Here is a 16,648-nt window from a genome sequence, read left to right on the forward strand (position 1 = left end):
ATTAAGGACAAACAGGAGAGATCAGCTGAGATGGAGGTAAAGAAAGATGTTGAGAGTGAGACAATAAAGTTTGAGTGATCGATTAATCTGCTGATTCGTTACTCGATTGATTGTTTGGGCACAAACAAGAGAAATGTCCAATTTACAACTTTGTGAGATCAAGAAGGAGGAAATAGAAACGGCTATTTTGATGTTAAATGAATTAAAAGGACGACATTACATGTTTCTCAAAAAGCAAACGTCATGTCTATCTGCTGCATAGATTTGAGCTGAATTAAAGTTAGAATAAAACGTAAGACTCTAAATTATATGTCGAAAGGGAAAATGTTCCCAAACCACATTTGGGAACATTTTAAAACTTATTTAAATGTCTTTTAATGTCTGTTTACGACTTGTTTTGTTGAATCAAAGCCCAAATAATCGCAAATTTATAAAGATACTAAACAGAAAAGAGCTGCAGGAGTTTGTGTCTTTGATTATTAACGCCACTGAAGATCAGATTAACTCTGATTGAACGGATTCCAGCAGAGAAGCGATGAAGGACTCACTTCTCCAGCAGGACCAGTGCAGTGTGTGGGTTCACTCTCAGGTATTTGCAGGTGGATTTGCCGTAGTCAGCGAGATACGTGGACCAGTCCCACTCGGTGAACAGCTCCAGTAACTAGAGACAGACAGGAAGAGACGTTTTAATGAAAAACATTGTGTTTCCTGTTTATTCTCAGAAACACATCCTGGTTGTTGGGGGTTGAAATGATCCAGTTCAGTGGTGAGAACATAAACACATGTAGAAATGTTGATGAGTCACAATGACAAGCTGGTTGTTCTGGGACTATATTAAACTATGACACAGTCGTGTTTGACTAATTAATAAACTATGTTTAAACATCTTGGAAAACAAACCTTTGCTGTCATCTCCTTATCTGGTCTTTGTGAGTCGCTCTCTGACATAAAAATTCAGCCCAAACCTTGAACTTGAATATTAAACTTGAAGAAAACTAATAAAGTGTTGAAAAGCGTTTAAAGTTGAGTATCTGATGTGACACTTGAGCTAAATGCGGTTTCATAAAGATGTAAACATTAGACGAGTAACTCTGCACTTGAGACGCTCGATTAATTTACTGTTTACACAACAAACTGCTTTTGACTTCACGATGTTTTTAAGCTGCAAATTTAATTTAGAACTAAAAGAAACAAATTAGTTTAATGGTGCAAGTGTCTGATTCGCTTCAGGGATCGAATTTCTAGTTTTTTTTTTTACAGCTGAAAATATTTTTACATTCAGATACAAAAACAAACAGAGGAGAAAAAGAAAGAAGAAGAGAAGGAGGACGGAGGAAGGTTGAGTCTTCCTCGAAATGGGCTCCCATTAGAAACTGTTGCATAACCTGCTGCTAGCCCTGCTGAACTCACCTAACACACACACACGCACACGCACACACACACACACACACACACAACACGTCGGCCTGCAGACATACACACTTTCTGTCTCTCTATCTCTGTCTGTAAAACACACACACACACACACACACACGAGCAAGGAGCCCCAGTGAACTCTGGGTAACACCAAACACTCACACCACACACACAGATCCAGAGAGAGAAACCATATGTGAGCGAGGGGATGAGAGAGGGAGGGACCCAGTACAGAGGGATGGAGACCAAAACCACATGTGGGAGAGAGAGAGAGAAAATAAGAGAGGGCAGAGATGGAGGGAGAGAGAGAGAGAGAGGGTAAAGTGAGGGCAGATGAAGATGGATAGATAAGAACGAGGGCAGAGGATGGACGAGTGATCGGAGATAGCGAACAGGAAGTTTTGAAGACGAGGGCCGGAGGTGAAGGTGGCACATTTTGAAGTGAAGTTTGAAGAAGAAGAAAGAAACGAGGGAAACTTTAACTTCGAGGATTTGGAACAAATGTGTTTGTCGCGTGAATATCAATCAAATTGATGTGTTGCGTTACGTCCATAATAATATTATTAAAATCCATTTATTTAGCACTTTTCTGTACAAGTGTCTAACAAAAGAACAAAGAGATATAATTTGTTTTCATTTCTTCAATTCACAAAACCGAGGAGAATAAAAATGAAGCTACATACGAAAATAAAACTAAAATAAAACACAGAAAAGCTTTACGAGTTTAAAAGACAGTAAGAATATTGCGTTACGCATGTCAGACAGAATTCTTTAGTCCCTAAATTACAACGTGAAACCGAAACTAACCCAATCAAATGAAAGTATGGAACAAACAACTTGAGACTAAACCTTGCGAATGATGAGTTGTTCTTTTATCTTTCTGTGTTTCCTTCACTGTGATTGGTTCAAACCTGAACAACGTGAGGAGTTCAGATCTTGTACCTGAAGTCACCTCGTCAGAGTCTCTCAGGAAAACAGGAAGTGTCCTGAATACTTTCTAACGTCCCCGACCCGTGTCCCCTCTAAATCTGGCCGCGGAGGGAGACTTAAGAGACGACCGGTTCCTGATCTTCTCTTCTCTTCCATCCCTCCCTCCCACTCCCACCGTCTCTCTATCGCTGTTTTCTTCTCCCTCCCTAACTCCCTCTGGTCCATTCACTTCTGTATTCACCGCTCGTATCGTTGTCCCTCCTTTGTCCCCGAGTTCACCCTCGCACGAGGCCGAGGTTTGACCTGCTAATCCTCCCGTATAAAGAAGTACAAAAACACACACACACACACACATACAGGCTGTACAGGCACACAAACAGGTACACACAGACACACACACAGTGCTATAAAAGCCCAATGTCATCGGTCTTTGATGTTATGAGTCAGTTAATTAGGTAAATGAGAAGAGAGAACACACACAGTTGAGCTGATGAAGTAAACAACGTGAAAGTGAAGCCAGAAGAAACCGTCGATGTCCTTTAAAGAGTAAATAACCTGAAGAGCTGCATTCACACACACACACACACACACACACACAACACACACACACACACACACACACACACAACACACACACACACACACACCACACACACACACACACCACACACAGAGAGGCAGCTGCTGTCCCTGAGATTTGCATGTTGTGTTGGAACGGCTCGCTCGTCATATCTCTTTCTCTTCTTCTTCTCTCGTTCTTTTGTATCACAGATAACAGAAAACAAATGTTGTGTGTGCGTGTGTGTGTTTGCTATCTAGGACCGGATCACATCGTCCTTACTCTGGAATCACGCTCAGCGCATCTCTTTCCTTTTCCCCTCCGTCCTTTATTGTGTATCGGAGATAACGGAAAACCAAATAGACTGAAGGAGAGAAGGAGGACGAGGTGAAGTCGTAGGAATTAAGTAAGAAAATATTTAGTTGCTTTACAGCTTCATAATTTAAACATGAAGCTCAGCTGCCGGCCTCCGTTCACTGGTCAGCTGTCCTGCTCTGTTCTTATTGATGGCTGACAGCGCTGGAAAAGTCCAGAGACTTCCTGATCGGCTGTAGCCATGGTAACAATAACGTCGGTTCCACCACACAATTTCAAGCCAAGTTCAAGCCGGACTAGCCAGTGGGCGGGGACGTTACGTGTTGCTAAGTAACGTAGATGCTTTACGTAAGATAAGGGGTTTTCAGCGTCTTCTTTCTGTGAGACTGCGGACTTAAGGTGAAACAAGGAAAGAGGGATGAGGCGAAGGAGAAGAACGCGGAGAGAAGATGCTATGTGATAAGGAGAGGGGAGAAAAAACATGAAAGAGGACGGGGGGGGGGGGTGCTGGAGATAGATGGACAGAGGAGAAGTAAACGAGAAAGTGTGCGGAGAGAAAAAGGTGAAGAGAAAGAAAAGTTGAGAATTAATGAGATAAAATAAGGAAGGAAAAAGTAGTGTAGAGGAGAGAGGAAACGGGGATGAAGGGAGATGAAAAAGGAGGAAAAAGAAAAGGAGATGAGGAGGGGAGGAGAAAGAAAAACTAAGAAGAATGGAGTTGAAGAAAGAAAGGATACGGAGAGGAGAGGAAAAGAGAGAAGAAGAGGAGACAGTTCTGGGTGAACTTGAGGTCAGTAGGTAAATTTGGATGGAGGGAGGAGCGGAGGAGTGGAGGGTACAAACATTAGGAGAAGAGAAGAAGAAGAGAGGAGGAGGAGAGGGCAGATAGGACTGATGGGAAGAGAAGAAGAAGAAGAAGAAGAAGAAGATGAAACAAAGAAAAAGCTTTCCCAAAAAAAAAAGAAAAACGAGGCACAAGCGAGCCAGCACGTCCGCCTGGCACGCGCACACACACACACACGCGCACACACAGACACACACCTGACCCTCGTTTCACCCTAAACACACACAGAAAGAAAGTGCAGGTCTCTCTCTTCACCTCTCGCTGAACTTCTCTCTCCGTCTCGCTCCCCCTCTCTCACCTCGCCATGACCTCCCCCGTGCTATCGCTCCCGTCTCCACATGCACACGCACATGCACGCGCACACACACACACAGCACAGACGCACACACACACACACATTATTGCTTCCTCTAATTCTTCGACGAGCAGAAAAACAAAGTGACGTGTTTTTCTCACATTTGTTTTCTCTGGTTTCTCCTCCGCTAATGGGCTTCTCTCTCTCCATCCCTCCTTCCTCCTCCCTTTTCTCTCCATCCCTCCTTCCTCCCTCTCTCTCTTCTCCTTATTATCATTCAACCCATCGCTCCTTTCTCACTCCCCCCTTTTTGACATTTCATCTCTTCTCCCACCTCTTACTGTTTCGACTTCACTTCTCTCTCTCTCTCTATTCTTTCTATCGTTCCACCTGTACCTACCCCCTTGCTCCCCTCATCTTATCATCCATCTCTCCATCCCTCCTCTTTCCTTTTCTGTTTTACATCTGCTAATCTTTCGCTCTGTATCGATACTTGCAGCCGCTCTTATCGTCTTCTCCCTCTCTTTCCCTCTCTTCCTCCCCCTCGGTGTTTAGCAGACTTGTTAATGGTTATTCCGGCTGTGGGCAGGATTTATTTGTTTAGGAACGTCAGGGAATCGCTGTGTTCCCGCTCGTAACGGCCAAACGACAGGGTCACCTAGAATTCATCATGTTTACACACACACACACACACAGGTTGTGATTATGTAATGTTTCCGCTAAGACATTTGTGACCAAACACCCTGAACCAAAGATCGTTTATCGACTAAACAGACTGGGAAAGAAATGACTATTAAAAAATCTTCCTGATTAAAATATACATACTGCTTCTCCTCCGGCATACCTTCACTCTCTTTCCCTCCCATCATCCTCCCATCATCCACTCCTCTCCCAGCTCTCCCAGCTGTCCATCTCTTCTCTAAATCTGACAGGGACCGGGTCAAAGGTCGCTAAAAGCAACGAGAGCGGATTAGACTTTTATCAAGAAACGCAGCCACGATGGCACCCGTCTGTCTCTCCGGGACATTCTTTCTAAATATCCGTCCATCCATCATTCATCTTCTTCACTGTCAACAGATCACTACTCAGGTATTTTCATTTTTCAACCAATGGGAAGAAAGACAGGAAAGTGCTTCTCACTGCCGCCATGAAAAAAAAGCTGTTTCCTCTGACGCCTGTCCGTCATCAGGCGTCTCTCACCCCCCCCCCCTCACTTCATCACTGACTCCTCATCTGAGTTCAAAGGTCACGACCGCCACACACACACAGCGCACTGACACCTGTCAATCATCTCTCTCTTGCTGTCGGTCTGGAGTATGTTTAAGAAACGAGGAAAGAAGTGGAGAAAGTAAGGACGGAGCATTTTGACGTCTGTCACCTTTGTCCTTCACTTCACTTAAAACAGAGCAAGAGGTTTTTTTATCTTTATCAGGAAAAACAACAACAACAGACGTCTGTCATCCATGAGTTTCTCCCTCTGTCCACATCTTTGTTTCTCTTTGATTAAATCTCTCAGGGTTAAAAGGTCGTTTCAAGAGGAACAGAGTTTTCTCATGGCCACGAAGAAAGACGAGTTTAGTTTTCTAGGACTTAGAGGAAATAACAGAGGGAAGTTAAATGCTCGAATAAATATTGTAGATGAATGTTACAGCAAAGAAACAAACATAAACTGAAGACTTGTTTGGTCTAATTCAGATTTTTCTGCCATAAAAAAAAGGTAATTTTTATAAATATATTCATTTGAGTTTAAAGAGTTTATTAAATGCTTTTAATTCATTATCAGGCTTTAAAATTTAACGTTTATTTTCCAACATACTGATTATTTTATTAACTCATTCATCTTTGGATCCATAAAACATCACATAACAGCAGAAACTACTCATTAAAGTTTCCTAGATTTTAACACCAGAGATGAAACTGTCTTATTTGCTGTTGTTTCTCACAACCGGACATAAACCATGAAATGTTTAATTAAATAAAACAGAAAAGAAGCAAGTCCTCCCGTCTGAGCAGCTTTTAAACGAGTGAATCCCCGATAACCACACACATCCCATCATATCTCGTCTGTCACAAGCCGACTGACAACCTGCGGCGAAAAAGGATTTTACACTTAACCCCAAATCCGCTCCTGACCCCTGAAAGCCAGAGGTCAGAGGTCACATTCAGAGGTTATCAGTCACCGCTGCCCGGCTGCTGTCACGTCTCAGCTCCACTCTCACTTCCTCACACGCTTTCTTCTCAGCGTTCCTCAGCATTTGTTTTTTTAAAAAAACCATGTACGAATCCACACAAAACTCTGAACTGTATCACTTCATCTCGAAAACCACGACTGGAACGAAGGCAGCTTGGATGTTTATCGCTTTGCAACAGGGAACTAATTTCTCCAGAAGTCAAATGAAAAAACCAAAAGCTTGCATCTGCCTGCAGCCGCTGCCAGGAACCACGACACGGCTCGGCCTCCACTGTGATCGAGCTTCAACGTGCACCGAGCTTTACTAATCAGCAGCAGGGTGGAAGTCGAATCCAAGTATTTTATCGCTCTCTACAGAGAAGTTATCCGTTTGTGTTTTGGTTAGGGGTCGTTTACGGTGCAGCACCACTGGAGTTTGCTCAAAGGCACGTTAGCAGGCTGGACGGTTGCCATGCAGCAGCTTTCTCCAGGATATTTCATCTATGTTAATCAAAAACATAAATTGGACTTAGTAACAAATCAAAAGCTGCTGAGGTTCAAAGCTCACGTTGGTTTGGGAGCTGCTCTTTGGAAGTCTTGAGTTTTGTCCGTCGCCATCCAACACTTCATTTGCACTTTATTGTCATAATACAAAAGAGTTTGAAATCTACATCCACCACAAGTTAACAAGTTTTGATGAAATAATAAACGCTGTGTTTATATTTTGGTTCAGGTTAAGTTTTCTAAATTTAAAGTTTTGTTCCGCCCGTGCACAAAGACGTGCGCACACGGAGGATCGTAGACGTTTAATTGAAATAGAAAAACGAGCAGCGGCATCGCACCGATACTCGGCATCACAGATTCCTGCTTTCGCGATGCGTGTGTCGACTGAAGAGACGGAGTGAGAACACGGCTGCCGACTGACTCTTCATGTCACAGGCGTGTTCCTCTGAACTCTCAGCTTCCTTCCTGACGTGACTAACTTCTCCTTCTCCTGCTTTGTCTCCAACTTTTTCCCTCTCGATTGTCTCCCTCCTCATCCTTCTCTCACTTACTCCATCTCTAATTCCCCATCCTCTCTCTCCCTCTCTTCGTCAGGGGTGACAGAGAAGTTGTACGACCCCCTCCCCCCCCACACTCCTCCCTAAAAAAAAGTGAGAGGGCTGAAATGGAATAAGTGTGGAAAAAAAGACGAGAAAAGAAACAAAAACAAGAGAAGAGTGCTGGTGGTTCAACCAGGGGTCTCCGCTGTCAATTAGACACTGCACAGACGAAGAGAGGGCGAGCGAGAGACACAGAAGGACAGAGACGGAGTGAAAGAGAGAGAGAGAGAGAGAATGAGGGGATGTAAATGAGAGAGAAAAGTCAAAAAGAATGATCGGGGAAATATTACAGGACTGCAGGAGAAAGGCAGAGGAGCGAGCGACAGAGGTCAGGCGGAGGGTAACTGGATGTTACGGAGGAGGAGGAAGGAGTGAGCGAGGAGCGGGGAGACGATAAACGAGTGCGGGCTGAAGTCGGAGGGGCCTGCCGGGAGCCGCTCTGTGCACCGATAAAGCAAATAAAGACGGAATACTCCAAAACAAACAGCGCCGGAGAAACGACGGGTTTTTCAGCTTCGCTCCGAGCTCCATTTAGATTCAAGCACTTTTTAAAAAGGTCAACTCGGCCTCGGCCACTTCTCTAACGTCAATTCGCCTCCAGACACTTTTTGGAGAGGTTAATTCTGGGCCGGGGTTCATTGTGGGTTCGTCCACTTGTCACCTCGCACGAGCTTCAAACACCGGTCGAGTTAGAATGGATTCAAATACTTTATACTATCATTATTAACAGTTTTTAAAACTTTGATTTAACATGTAAATATGCTTGTTGATTTTCATTCAAATGTTTTAAGGAAAAAGAAATTTAGCTCATGACACGGATATTGTGGATGTGGGCTCTAAAGTCTGGAAGTCAAGGACTGCAGGACAAACCTAAGAGGATGATTAGGAAGGAAATAAAACGTACGATACTACTCGTGCTATCGTGAAACAGTTTAACATCTCTTGACAAAGGAAGAACAACTTTTGGGTAAAAACAGCACACAACTCTCCGACGTATAGAAAAAGGTTCACGAAACACGAAGCCTCCGACAGAGTCCGAGTTTCGAACAATTCAGATGAATCGATGGCCTCAGCTGCAGGAAGGTGTTTGAATTTGCAGATGCGGAAAAACAAGCCGTCTCACTAACAAACCCAAAACAGGAAAGAGTGGAGAGAAGTTTTCAAGGGTCAAAACTATGTAAGAGGCTTTCTCTCACACACACACACACACACACACACACACACACACACACACACACACACACACACACACACACACACACACACACACAGGAAGGGGTGTTGATGCAGGTCATATCGGGGAGACAGACGGAGAGGTCAAGACTGATAACGCAGAACAATGACCTGACCCGGTCACCACATGGTCACTGTGTGTGTGTGTGTGTGTGTGTGTGTGTGTGAGAGAGATAGCATTAAGTGCGAGTGAGTTTTGACCACCTTGACCTCCCCACCATCACCCCCCCCCCCCTCCCCTCCACTGATTCCTGACCGCTACTTGACCATTGGTCGGAAGTAGCGCACCGCGGCTCCCCGCCCCGTCCAATCAGCTCGCTGAATGACCCTTTTGCCGTGACCACAGGCTGACCTGTTGTCACGCCGATAAGGCCCGGCCACAGACAGGACAGGAAGTTGAGGCAGGGGCCGAGAAACACACACACACACACACACACACACACACACACACACACACACACACACACACACACACACACACACACACACACACACACACACACACACACACACACACACACACACACACACTAAGTGAACTCTCCCACACAAATAATAGCTTGAACTCCACAGATATGTACACAGACGTTTTTTTTTTTGCTGCTTTATCTTCAGCGCAGCAAAATCACAAACCGCTTCATTACACTGCAGCTTGCTCTACGTGCGTGTGTGTGTGTGTGTGTGTGTGTGTGTGTGTCAGCTGTAATATATAAGAGGATAAAATGCATGTGAAGCAGACAGGAGAGACAGGTGTGTGTGTGTGTGTGTGAGATCAGATAAGGCTGTTTTGAGGGTCGCACAGCGAGTTCTCACCCCTCCCTGGCACCAGCACTTATCCCACTGACCTCGCTCTGCACCCCTTGTGACTCGCGTGTGTTTTTGTGCGTCTTTTCTGAGCGCTTGACACGGACGTCGGCCGCCGTGACTCGCGATCGCACGTTAAGAGCAGAGGAGAGGAAGACGAGGGTCAGACGAGAGTTAGGGAGCGACATGAGGGAGAGGAGGCAGAATGGAGATTCATAGAAATTAAACTAAGATAAGAGGAAAACAATAAGACAAAAAGGTTTTTATGACCTTATACGACATTAACATTCATTGTTATATTCATTGTTTAATTAATATTATCATAATTAAGGCCGACCTAAACGTATTTCAGACAAAGTACGTAAAATTAAAGATTTAAATTCAGATTTTAAATTCTAGACCCATAATTTAAATCAGCTCCTGTCGTCATAGTTACATGATACCATAACACCCCCCCTGGTTTCTACATGTGTGTTTCAACTGTCGCTGTTTGTGTCGATGTGTGTTTGATTCTGTTTGTGTGTGTCTCTCTCTCTCTCCGACTCTTCCAATGGATCGGCGGGCGAGCATTTAAATGTCCGTCTGCTGCTCATCCTCCCTTCGCCCTCTTTCTTCTGCGCTCGTCTCGCTCTTTCACCCCTCTCCACTCCTCTGTTCGTCCCCCCTTCTGTGACCGGTCAAACGGATGAAGGGAAGTGTCAGCCTCCCGAAGAGCGAGCGAGGTACGAGAGACAGAGGGGAAGAGGACGGAGAGAAAGAGAGAGAGGGACCACCCCGGGCGTTCGTTTCACCCGCCGTATCACTTTCACCTGACTGCACACTTTCACTCCCGATCCCTCGCTTTCTGCTCCGCTCCGTCAACACTTTCACGCATTCACGTCTTGTTTTCTGTCTCGGCGAGTTCACAATCTGGCCAGAGCCGTCTCTCTCCCTCTCTCCTCCTGTCATCTTCCTTTTGGATTCATTCATCCGCTCTCCTCCTCCATCCTTTCACAAAAACCCTCTCCCTCGTTTACGCCTTTCTGTTCACATTTTGCACTTTCGCCATCTCTCTCTCTCTCTCTCCTCACGTCCACGTGTTTGTCCTCCTTCTCCTCTTTCCCCGTACGCCTGGTGAGGAGTTGAAAGGTCAAAGGTCGACCTGTTCGCTGATTTCGTCGAGCATGTGCGCTGGCTGCTGTTCAGCCCCGACACACACACACAAGTACAGCTCATCCCTGTCTCAGCAGTCCCTTGCCTGAACCCGACCCGTCACACACACACACACACACCAGCTGTCCCAGTGCGACCACGGTCCAGAGGAATGTGACAGTAGCAGATTCCTCTGTCTCCTTCCGTTTCCCTGACCTCGTCCATCTCTTCCTGTCCTCGCTCTCACCTCCGTCTACCCTTCTCCTAACCCCTTCACTTTCTCTTCCCTTGAAACTCTTCTTTCCCCGAATCACATCTCTTTTTCGCCGAACTCCAAACAAACCACGAGAAACAACAGTGATGGCGACAGACTCGGCTCCTGCTTTGGTTTGGAAAACCTGGTTTTACAGACGTATTGGTATCAACGTGAAAACTTTTAATCCACAGAATAAATGATGCATTTCTGAGGTTATGTTTACGTCCCTGTTCGTTCGTTTGTCAGCTGGATTAATTAAAAAAACTAGTGAACGGATTCACATGAAACTTGGTGGAAGGATGTGATGAAGGTCAGGAAAGAATCCATTACATTTTGGCGAGGATCCAGATCACATCCACATAAATATCTACATAAATATCTCTTTCACAATGCCAGATATGACATTTTTGACATTTTCACTGATTTCTCTGGGAATAATTCATGGATCTTAATTTCAATGAGTGAAATTTGGTGCCTGGTGTTCACGCTATCTTCCCTCGAACCACACACATGAGCAGAGGCTGAAATTTAAAATCTCCCATGTGGAATTACAGCTGACAAAACTGATCTAACTCTGCGTTTGTGAAAGTACTTGAGCAAATGGATTTTAAAGCATTTTAGTTCAGTCTCTCTCTCTCTCTCTCTCTCTCTCTCTCTCTCCATCATCCCTCCACAGACGGGTGTGGATTTCAGATCAACTTGGCTAAAGACAAACTCCTGGATCCAACTCTGGGATATAAATCATTCTGACCAACTGCTGCTTCAACAAGAAAATCAAAACTCTTGGCGGCCAGAATCACAAGTAAATTCTCATGTTACTGACCTGATCTTATCAACAGAGACATTAGTTCAGCTGCTAAATTAAGAGACGCACGCACATAAACGCCGATGATTTTTTGAGACAATATGATTTTGAGGGATGGTTTCCAGGAAGAGTGACTCGTTCATTTCAGTGGGAGTCGGGGAGACGGAGAGGAAGCGTGGAGCGTTAAGTAGCATGTGCACTCGAGGCGGGAACAATGAAGTGACAAACAAACAGAATCGAGTGAAGGCTTCCTGCCGCGCTGACGGGCGACCTCGCTCCGTGCACGTCGTTTTCCTACCGGGATAAATTAGAGCCGACGGCCTCTTGTGAGCGAGGAAGCGAGTCGAGATAAACGCGCGGCTTCGGATTTTGAAACCAGTCCCTCCAGTTGCATTTAATTTAGTGTTTTCTGTGGATTTAATGTAGTTGGAGGCCTTTTTCCAACAATTGAGTTCTGAACCATCAGCTCTCTCCCTCAGCAGAGTTTGTGAAACTGCAAAGAAACTGAAAATACACAGAAGGACAGTATAATCACTAAGAACCTTGAACTGTCCACCTTCTCTCCTGACCCCCCCCCCTCTCACTGTCTCGTTGGTCTGGGTTACAGGGAGGTGAGGTGGAGGTTTCCTCTCCCACAGGGCCTCATCTCATCCCTGACACACACACACACACACACACACACACACACACACACACACACACACACACACACACACACACACACACACACACACACACACACACACACACACACACAGGCTCTCCCACAGGCTGCTATCCTCTCATTGGATAATCGCTACTGGTTGGTCTACGCTGGTCAATCTGACAACACACACACACACACACACACACACACACACACACACACACACACACACACACACACAGTTGTCATGCAGTGATATGTTGCTCTTGGAGAGCGAGAGGGAAGCCTCATGAGGTAATGGTTGGGACACACAAGCGTCAGGCAGAGGGCAGAAAGTCTGCTGCAAGTGTGTGTGTGTGTGTGTGTGTGTCAAATCCAGTTAGTGTCCGAAGTGACCGACTGGGAAATGGAGAATCAGGAAAAATCACAAATGGAGAAAAATGCTGAATTAACTTGGAGAATGAGGAAATAAATACGAGTAAAATATGCAATGAAACAAACTGGACCGTGGCTCAGTCGAGCTCAGACCTCCACCAACAGTCATCAAGTTCAGAGCTTCTGACTTTTCAGTTTAGTCTGAACCAAAATATCAGATTAAATATCCACCGTGTTCTGGGTCTGGATCATGCTGAACCATGGTTCTGTTCGTTTGCAGACTGAAAACACTTTGTTGGATAGTTTGGACTTTTGGACCAATCACAGGAAGTAGAGACAGCATTAAACAACAGAAGAAGAAGAAGAGGAAGCAGCTGCAGTCTTCACCTCCGACGATATAATGTTTGAACCACGAGGACGTTCATTTGAACTCGTGTGGCGTACTGTAGTACTGCGCCTGAAGGTGCTGATGCTGGTAGTGAAACCATAATACTGTGACCATGGCAACCAAATGAAGCGCTTCATTCATTTTCTCCATTCAAACAGAAAGACTACTACCCCCCCACCTGACGACACGCCCACGTCTATAAACCAATCAGAGTCAAGTACAGGTAGACGCCGCCCACGTAGGTGATGACGACAGGACGTACGTGTGTCAGACAGAATTCTTTAGTCCCTAAATTACAACGTGAAACCAAAACTAACCAGATCAAATGAAACTATGGAACAAACACATGAAGCTCAGTTGGAGCCTCTCCAACCCGGGGCTGAAGGGCCCCAGTGGCCCCGGGTCTCAGGGAACACGTCACTGATGGTCATGGAGGGAATGTGTCGCATGGGGCCGCACAGGCCGGTCACCACGTTGTGGATCATCACTGTTTCTTTGGTAATTAGGGGCAAAAATGTGGAGAAAGGAAAAGAATCAAAAGCAAAATAAAAAGAGGTCAAGGGGGAGGAGGAGGAGGAGGAGGGGAGAAGATGGCATCTCAAAAAGGAAAAGAGATACATGAATGGATGGAATTTGACTGACTGTGGTCGACCAGAGGAATGAAGCCGGGACCAATCAATGACAGTGAACACACACACGACCGGGCCCAAGGTGGAAGAATGCGTGCCTGGCGAATGAGCGGCCGGAGACGGAGGGGATGAGTGGAACTCTGGTGTTGCAAGCGTTTTTCTGGGGGGATGCCACACCGCAGCGCGCCCACTCAGACACACACACACACACACACACACACACACACACACACACACAGGGAGAACAGGGCCAGCCAAAGGTTTTGAAGTAACCACAGACTTCTGAATGTTCTAAATATAGGAGGATTGATAGGATCTGTGGATAATGGGGGTAAAAAACGCACACACACACACACACACACACACAGAAAAACACACACACACGCAGGATAACGTTGCTGACAGCTCAGATAAGCTCGTTACAGTGAATGAGCCTCGTTCTCGACAGTTGGTGAGAAGACTCTGGCTCGTGTGCAGCGTTTAAGACATGTCCGGGGTGATAAGAGGTTAAATGAGCCCGGAGTCGAGTGCGTGATATTCAGCTGCTGCGTGCACATCTACAGGTCAACATCTAAACCAGAGAGACGTTCTCTCTTATTCCAGATTCATCAATGTGAGAATTTGCTACTTTTTCTGGGTTGTATCTTTGTAAATTTAATATTTTTGGAATATTTTCTGTTTGGTAAAAGCAGTTCGGAGACATTATTTTTGCCCTCAGGGAAATTTCAAAAGACATTTCTCAACTATCTTATTGACTAAACTTAACTAAATTGTTCATAAAAGATTATAAAATATTATTATTACTATTGTTTATCAACCTTTGCACCAAGAACTTTAGTAAAAGACACGTGAAATTTCTTGTAAACCAACTCAAACCTAACCTGTACCTCACTGAATTACTTTTCTATCTGTAAAGACGCGAGTACTTTGTCTTTATGAATAAACAACTTGAGGTTTTCTCCATAATCCATAATATTCAGGGCCGAGCTTCATAGTCATGAAAACTGTCAGCTACCGACATTAAGACTCTGGATTCTTTATTAAAATTCTACCTTTTGCAAAACCTTTAAATGTATAATAATGTGTTTAGGTAAATATGTTGCGTGGCTGCTGAAGAGAGAATTTAATTTAATAAATGTAACCCTAACCCTGACAATTTTTTACCAAATGTAATGTTAAGTAAATGACAAATGATTTATATTTTTGTTATTACTTCCTCTTAATTTATCAATAAATATGACAGACACAGGAACAGCAGATAATATATTAATGGATTAACTCGTTGAAAAATTATGATGAATTATTTAAGAATACTGGGGATTTTTCGGTCAGGTTTTTCTAAAATAAACAAAACAAATATTTATTTTTATTTGTATTGTTCAACAAATATTTGTGCATTTCATTTCATTTTATTTTACAATTTACAACTCATGATTCTGGATTTTAAAACTTTCTTAATCATACTTCACTGTAGGAGTTATTTTACATTGGCTTATATAATGTTATTCATACTTATCGCAGTTTTACAATATTCCTTTATTTTTTGGTGAATACAAAAATAGAGTAGTGCAGTGAATATATATGAATGATGACAAAAAAATATATATAACTCTTCAGGGTTTAAAACTATTGAACTGAACTGAGTTTCAGGATCTCCAGAAAAAATATTATTAAATTATATTATTGCAGGGGTGTCGGAAAAAAATAGATTTTGCGATCGTGTATGTTGTGTGACAATGAGCCTGAAAAAAAACGTAGATATTATTAATATATATATATATATATATATATAATATATTGCATAAATACGCAACTACGCTTCAACAATTATTTTTTACAAGCTGGTTTTCAAAGTGCTCGGCGACAAACCACGTTTTCATCTCCTGTGTATCGAAGTGCGTGTGTTAGAGTGTGTGTGTGTGTGTGTGTGTGTGTGTGTGTGTGTGTGTCTGTGTGTGTGTGTGTGTCCTGGGGGAACTCCCGTCTCGGCCCTGTCCCAGGACCCCGGAACCTTCCAGAACACCGGGACCCGACCACACAACAAACGGCCCCGTCAGCGTGATTTATCGGCCATTCACCACCAGGTCACACACACACACACACACACACACACACCCAAATATATATACACACAAAGACACACACACACACTCCAAAGCATCAATGCATGCGTATGAGGACATATGAAAGCGCCCATGTCAACGCACAAACATGAAAAATTAACCCAAATTGTGTGGATCCGTCAAACGCACACACACACAAAGATGCTCGTGCAGATGTGTACACACAGGACGGAGGAATGCACTTCTTTTGATATGATAAGAAAGGTTCAGAAAAACAATGGATGAGAGACAGAAAGAGACAGAAATAAAAGAGCAGCAGAGCTGAATAACTCCAAAAGATTCTGATCGGCAAAAGAAAAGCGAAAGGGGAGGAGGAGAAGGAGGAGGAGGAGGAGAGGATGGAGGGAAGGAGAGGATGGAGACGGAGGAAGAGGAGGATGAAGCGAGCAGTGGGAGCAAAGGAGGGAAAGGCGAAAGAGCAGAGGATGAAGAGGGAAGGAGAGGGGGGGGGGGTAGAAGTAAACATCGATGCCGGATGAATGCAATTTTTTTTCTTTTCTCCTTCTCCCCATCTTCCCCCCTTCCTTCTCCTCCTCCGAGCGAGAGAACAAGAGGCACTGCATCATCCCGACAGGCGGAGAAAGAGAAGAGAGGGAGAGAGAAAGAGGGATTGTGACGGAGGGATA

General features: G+C 44.4%; 1 protein-coding gene across 1 annotated transcript in view; it reads right to left on the reverse strand.

Annotated features, from left to right (window-relative positions):
- exoc6b (exocyst complex component 6B) overlaps positions 1-16,648 on the reverse strand; it is a 76,543-nt gene that overhangs the window by 11,211 nt on the left and 48,684 nt on the right. The window contains 1 exon segment of the mRNA XM_034568830.1: positions 549-661. Coding sequence (XP_034424721.1) covers positions 549-661 — 113 coding nt within the window.

Source organism: Hippoglossus hippoglossus, chromosome 18 (assembly GCF_009819705.1).
Source record: "Hippoglossus hippoglossus isolate fHipHip1 chromosome 18, fHipHip1.pri, whole genome shotgun sequence".
NCBI classification, from domain to species: Eukaryota; Metazoa; Chordata; class Actinopteri; order Pleuronectiformes; family Pleuronectidae; genus Hippoglossus; species Hippoglossus hippoglossus.